This window comes from Ruditapes philippinarum, unplaced genomic scaffold (assembly GCF_026571515.1).
Source record: "Ruditapes philippinarum isolate M1 unplaced genomic scaffold, ASM2657151v2 ctg2927_1_1_1_1, whole genome shotgun sequence".
Taxonomy (NCBI): Eukaryota; Metazoa; Mollusca; class Bivalvia; order Venerida; family Veneridae; genus Ruditapes; species Ruditapes philippinarum.
The window spans coordinates 29,837-36,935 of record NW_026866518.1 but is presented as its reverse complement, the minus strand read 5'-3'; the positions used below and the strand labels follow the sequence as shown (position 1 = coordinate 36,935).

The following is a 7,099-nucleotide window of genomic DNA, read 5'->3' as shown; positions in this document are numbered from 1 at the left end:
TCAGAGTTTTTAAAGGGTTTAAAGACGAAAATTATATTTTCCGTTCGGGCCCCACACCAGTTTTAACAGGTTGGGAAATAAAGTTTGACGTCAAAAAGTGTGCTTAATAATAAATTATTCATCGAATGTAGATGGGAAGTTATTGTTTTACTGCAATCTTTGTATCGGGATTAACTAACAGTTTACGTCAGTAGGCCCATTTTAGAGTAATAATATTTTTAGTTACATTTTCTAAACCCAAAATCAATAGCTGAGTCGTCGAACTCTAGTAGCGGACAATAGTTATTGATTATGAAAAAGGCCAAGGTATGCGTACTACTTCATTTCTTACCTTGTAGTGCGGGCTGTGAACAAATTAAACCTTATAAATATTAAATGATGGAATATTGATACACAAACTGTGTTAAATCTATTTGCTAATAACTCACTGATTTAAACATTCATTTCCTTATTATGTTAAATGTTGGAGTAAATAAACTATATAATATTTAAAACTCGTAATATTTTAACGTAACACCTTTAGACATGTGTATAATCAAGTGCCGGCGGCGACGTTAGACTACGTCAACAGCGTACTAAGCACGTGAACGTTACTGCAGCGGTTTCCTTTATTTAACACGCTGACCTTTGTCTACGGTAAATATGAAACATTTAAAAGGCTCGTAAATTAAAAATTTCGACAGTTTGTGATGTAAATGTAATTTGTCATATAGTTGTCTTACTTTCTCGCCAATTATTTAGTGATTCGGGTTAAGTGAAGAGGATTAAATAGTGTCACAGAGTTTGGAGCATAAGCTGGTAATATGTTTAATAATTTCTAAACTGTAACATTTTCTTTGACCGTTTCAGGTGATATATTAAAACAACTGCATAAAACAGAATGCTTGTGACTGTGTGGTTTTAGAATATAGGCTAACTTAAAAATAACTATACAGTCGAAATGGTAAATTCATGTTAAGATTCAAATAGCAGACGACTTCATTTACGTTTGAAAAGTGAACATTTCAAAAATTAGGTTTAACTCAGTTTAAATGAGATAATGACTGGGACAAGATAAGGTCGATGTACTTTTATTATCCAACAAAATTCAAACAAACAGTTGCGTTCTCATAATAAAAACGTCTGTTTATAGCTGTACTGTTGTGGATTTATATTGTTTGATTATATTTCATGCACTTCTTACATCTCAATGAGATATGTCGTGTTGGTAACGTGGATAATAATAGGACAAATTTATTTATGCAATAGTTATAACCAAAGATAAAACTTTTCACAGGAAAACATGGCATCCAATCGGTTAAGTATACAACCGGTGTGGGGAGTAAAAGACCGGAAGTTAAGTAATGGAGTTTTAGACACAGCTGAAAATCTGATGGAGAATATTGATGAACTTGCAGAAGTGTTAGATAATCTTAAAGACAAGTATGATAAGGTAAATTATTGATCTACATTCTTAATTAATGAATCTATAAATCAATGAACTGCAATGTGACGCCATTTGCATTTGAGTATATTTGACTGGCAGAATATATATACTTAAGGTAAAAAACAGAACATGATATAATTATATAAATATTAAACTGAAGTAAACAGGACTTTTTAATTTTTTTGAATATTTTAACTACCTGATGAATTACAAATCAATTCATTTTGATTAATTTGAAACGAAGAGGTTGTAATCTGCAAAAAGTAACAATGTTTAGAGAGTAAAACATAACAGAAGAAACTCTGTGTATTAGTCAACAGCAAAATAATGATTTTAGTAGCCCCATTTCTTTTCGCACATTGTCATTACACCAATAGAGGCGTTCAAAGTGACATCATACGTGCATATATTAGCAAACCATTATATTCAGTTGCATTTATAATGTGACATTTTTATTGATTTAACCTTGCAGTAAGTTGGAAATAACTTCACATGTAAATATTATGCTATAATACATGTAGAAGAACAGTTAGCTCCAGGATGTATTTATAAACACGAAACAATTTATTACTAAAAACAAACTTTTTGCTAAAATATATTTAGACACGATCGAGTAAACTGAAATAGTATATTTGATACATGACTGGTAGATACCCGATATAGTTATATGATATACTCAAATTACATAATGCACATACAGAAACTGGTTAACTTTAGTAAACTTTAAACTACATTAAAATTTTTAATTTAATTAATGTATATCATACATTTTTTTACTTTCTTACATTGCGTGTATATTGAAATCATTTAGTTTTCTTGTACAAGGAAAGTTATCCCTAACAGAATGAAAAAAGGATATTGATGAATTACAAAGTTTATACAGAATGAAAAAGCTTTACAAAGTTAGCAATAGAGATAGCTCCATAGATTTGTTGTTACCAAGCATTTCTTTACAAGTACTTGTTATTTTATACGTTGCTATCCTATACACATTATCTGTATGGGTGGATGACAAAAATGCTGTCATTGTTTAGATTTATTTGGAAAGGTTTGGTTTCAAAAAATTCAGTGCATCAAATTGAGTTTTATAATCAGTACAATATTGATCTCAAATATACCATGCACGCGCTAAGTTCATAATTATAAATATCAAAGCATCTCTACTGTTTCTTTTTATATCATTTGATAGATTTCCAATCTCTGGAGTAACTTCGATTATAATGCATAATTTACATCATAATTATCTAATATCGATTGGATATCACCTGATAGCTGGTAAACACTCCCTATTGAGACATACAGACAATCGTGGCAGGTCTGAGCAGAACTAGGTCTTCACGGTTACAACTGCATGATTCTATAGCAATATTTTAAAGTCTTTTTGTGTAGCATGTTGAATATAGAACCTAGTCAGCTGACTAAATTTGATGAGATTTTATCAAATGCTTGATCATTTGCTGATTTACAAAACCTTTATTCAAGCTGTATTTTTTTACAGTAGCAGTAAGGTTTATAACACTAAGGTGTACAATATATGAGCCGCGTCACAACAAAACCAACATAGTGTGTTTGCGACCAGCATGGATCCAGACCAGCCTGCGCATCTGCGCAGTCTGATCAGGATCCATGCTGTTCGCTGTCAGTTTATCCACTTGTAATAGAGTTGGTAAGCGAACAGCATGGATCCAGACCAGACTGCGCGGATGCGCAGGCTGGTCTGGATCCATGCTGGTCGCAAACACACTATGTTGGTTTTGTCGTGACGCGGCTCATATGTGTTTTCTCGTTTATAAACATGTATTGTATGTACTACAGGAGAAACACATGCTGGCAGACAAAATACCGGAAGACTCTACCGTAACAAACCAGACAAACATAAGAGAAACACATGAACTTAACATGTTCCGTAAGCTGAAAACATGTCTCGACTCAACAAGGTACGTCTTTACATGTCCTACACTCCATTGTTTTACCATATTGTTTTATTTCTCGTACTGTCAAGATATGCTGTCACATTGATTCAGAATAGTTTATAGGAGGTATAAAAAACACTTAAGCGATCAAGGGATACTAAAATAACTTCTTGTTTTTTTTAAAAAATCCATGTGTGTCTGTTTGTGATGACCTTGTCAAATCAAATGAGGTAATGAGCATTTTTCTCTGTGTTTGGGAGTTTATTATTGTGTCATTGAAGATTTGCTCTATGTCAAGACTGTTTTTAATGATACAGATTTAGACACTTAGACGAAGACGAAATGGTTATTTTGGCATAAATGTTGTTTTACTTTGATCTAATTTGTTGAAATATCCCTATCAGAAGTGTTTAATCTAATCAGATGTGGTTCCGCAAGTTATTAGATCTAAGGGTCATCAGACACAACTATATGATCAAAGGCACAGTTTACAATCATTACTGATGCTTGTGTTATTGTAGTCTCAATTAACTATGTTCTGTTTTCTGGTATGTTGATATAAAGCTTGAAGTCGATCTGATATATTATTTATAAAGCGACATGTAACACTTTATTTTTAGATTCCTTATCGGAAGTCTAAGACGAGAAAAGGACAGACTTATGAAACGAGAACTTAGTGTGGAATGTAAACTCGGGGAGGTTGAAGATTATAAAACTCACGTGAAACAAGATTTAGTGAGTAATCTCCCTTATAAATTGTTAATTTTCATATAATTTATGTACTTTTAGTTTTTGAACTTACTAGCTTTAATAGTCAAAATGATAAGATCTTTCTAATACAAGACCTTGCTTATTTAATCAAACTTTTTGAATATAAAAAATGTATATGTTATGGCAATATTAATACGACTTGAAAGTTTATCAGAGATTGTAATGCGATTGAGAGTTGTAGTAAACCATTAGAATATATATCATAATAATCTATAATGTTCCAACAGACGTCCCTGAACGAGCTTGTTGACACGTTAACTACCAAAGTATGTAATCAAGAGGTGCAGATATGTGAAGAACAAGAGAAATACGAAAGTCTTAAATATGAGAGGGATAACCTTAAAGAAAGATTGAAAAGGGCCGAAAACCTGTGTAAAGGTAAGAAAAATTAAAAGGTAATATGTATAGTATGCAGAAATGTCAGGTGTTGTTCAAGCTATATATAAATACCATTACTTATGTTATACATAAATATTTTTGAAATTTTAAAAGTTCGATAAAAGTTAGTTTAATGCTTACATGTTTATATTTTACATAGTAACAAAATGTCCATGTTTGTCTTTGTGAACGAGTGTTACTACAGGCTATTTTCCTTTTCTTGACCGTAAAGGTCAAATACCCACTTTCCGACATTACTAGTCTAAGAAGGCCCTATACATTAATTTAGATCTGAGCGGACACCTGGATAGAATTCTGATGGTTCGCATTGTGGTGAGGGGCTAGTGGTTCAATGTTAGTGAACTTTACCACTCAGTTACAGAGTCCGTCGATTTTAACTTTCATCTTTGGCAAAAAATCTTTTACGAATTTCTAATAAAATCATTAGAAACTATTAAAAAATTCCCATCATACCCTTTTACTTAAAGTATTGTTTTACTTCTATTGTAGATCTGAATAGTGACAATGATAAACTACGAGAGGAGAATAAAAATCTTGCGAAAGAAAGAACCGATGTGTTACTACGACTTGAAAACAAAGAAATGAGATATGAAAACGAAGTGTTGGTTGTTGAAAACGCGAAACTTAAAGAAATGTTACGAGATCGTCTTGACAGTAGTGACGGTGATTTAGGTGTCTCGAAACTGAATAAAACCGACAGTAAAACTCCCCTAACGTACTTACCGGACCTGATTGAAGATAGGAGTAATAATAATGATACAATATTGATAAATGAGGAGACAGTCTGTGTTCGTTTATAGTATACAGTGTATATTCTACAATCATCAAATTGTGATAATTATGATGAGGGACTTGCGGACATTTTTCGTGTACATTGGTCTATAATTTTCAATCATACTTATTGATGAAATTTAAAAATTAAGGTCAAACGATAAGGAAAACATAATAATTATCACGTGGCTCTAGCGTGTTTATTTGGGCTGAATGACCTCAGACCAACTTTTCTTTGTTCTATTTTAATACTGGTACAATTACTTGATCGCTACATGATACTTAATAAGTATTAATAACTATAAAATCTTTAGCAAAGAAACACTTATTTGGTGACTTTAAGCCATTTAGTACCACACTATTTTTGCATGTAAAACAGATGATTACGCGTCAAGAAATGCTATGTAAATTTCAAGAAAGAGAGGGGCGGGAAGAGGGGGACACAAATCACGTTTATATAATTTGATCAATGGACTGTTTCATTTAATACATGTGTTTATCAGGGATTAGTAACATCTGTGACATCATAAAAAGGAATTTTTTAATTTCTTCTTACAAAACGCTGTTTAATTGGGAATAACTGAAGGGTATCAAATATAAACTATTATTGTTTGTACATTATACTGTACAGAAATATAAAAATGAATCTTTTCATCCATAACTGACATTGCATTAATATTTTTTGCGTTAAAAGAGTGTATGTAAAACTATGCTATAAAAATGAACATGCAAGGTTATGGTGTTTCAAGTACACAATATTATGTTGTTTAATATGTTATATGTCAGTGATCTTGTACAAGTTGTTTGTTTATTTTATAATCATATTTTTCAAATAAATAGGAAAAAAGTTATTATAATTGGCATGTCGGGGGCAAGTGGGCTTAATAATACGCACTTCATTTTATGCTTATTTTTATAACTCTACCTTTTTCCCCAATACGGTGTTAAACGGGTGATATTCGTTATCCATTAATTCATTTCCGTTAAATACATGACACTACTGATTTATTTTGCATATTTAATTATTCGGTGTACGTTTACGATAATTACTTAAGTGTAATTTATGTATGGCGGAAAATATCTTCAATATATAATATGGCGTTGATAATCTTAGCGCACAGTGAATACGGAGAAGTCAATTCATCGATACCTTTGTTGTCTAATTGTCAATAACTGTTTTATTCGAAATAAATCATTGTGAAACCGAAGTGCTTTAAGTAACCAATGTACAAGAGGATGAATATCAATTATATGTGCAAAATGAAGTATTATCATAACATAATAATTGCATGTAAGCACATCTGCGTATAATTCTTATTTCTAACATTAAACAAAATATTGATGTTTTCTCAAGTCGGCGCCAGGGGCGTAAACAGTATCGTGCATTTACCACTGGTGGCCGCCCATGAAGATACCAAACCAGACCCAGCTTACAACATTTTTAATTTCGATATGTTAGTCTACAATTAATGCTTCTTATAGTCTATTTCAAGTTATTACCTAACATGATCACATATTTTCGGACAAGGGAATATCTACTGAAGATAGCAGACAATTTCAGGGTAAATCTTTGAAATGAAATAAAACTATTATTTCATTTTAGTCAAACATTTATCATTACATGAAATTTTAACATCAACAAAGTATGATACTACTTTATTCACTTCCAGTTTCAACTATTGTTCTTTTGTATACAAATCAATAATGATATTTTGACGATCTTGATATTTAATGTTGCTGAAGTCAGTTGTGTATGATATGAATCTCATTCCCCTTAACCACTCTGCCAAAGACTCCATGTAAGTGCTACTTTTATATT

General features: G+C 31.7%; 1 protein-coding gene across 2 annotated transcripts; it reads left to right on the top strand.

Annotated features, from left to right (window-relative positions):
* The first annotated feature begins 380 nt into the window (after positions 1-380).
* Positions 381-6,513, top strand: LOC132732736 (uncharacterized). 2 transcript variants are annotated; one of them, XM_060719224.1, is made up of 6 exons: positions 381-636; positions 1,277-1,432; positions 3,242-3,363; positions 3,960-4,074; positions 4,338-4,488; positions 4,999-6,513. In XM_060719224.1, the coding sequence occupies exons 2-6, from the start codon at positions 1,283-1,285 to the stop codon at positions 5,307-5,309; spliced, it is 849 nt and encodes a 282-aa protein (XP_060575207.1). In that variant the 5' UTR covers positions 381-636; positions 1,277-1,282; the 3' UTR covers positions 5,310-6,513. The 2 variants fall into 2 exon arrangements, with proteins under 2 accessions (XP_060575207.1, XP_060575206.1); XM_060719223.1 differs by lacking the exon at positions 381-636 and adding an exon at positions 643-798.
* The last annotated feature ends 586 nt before the right edge of the window (positions 6,514-7,099 follow it).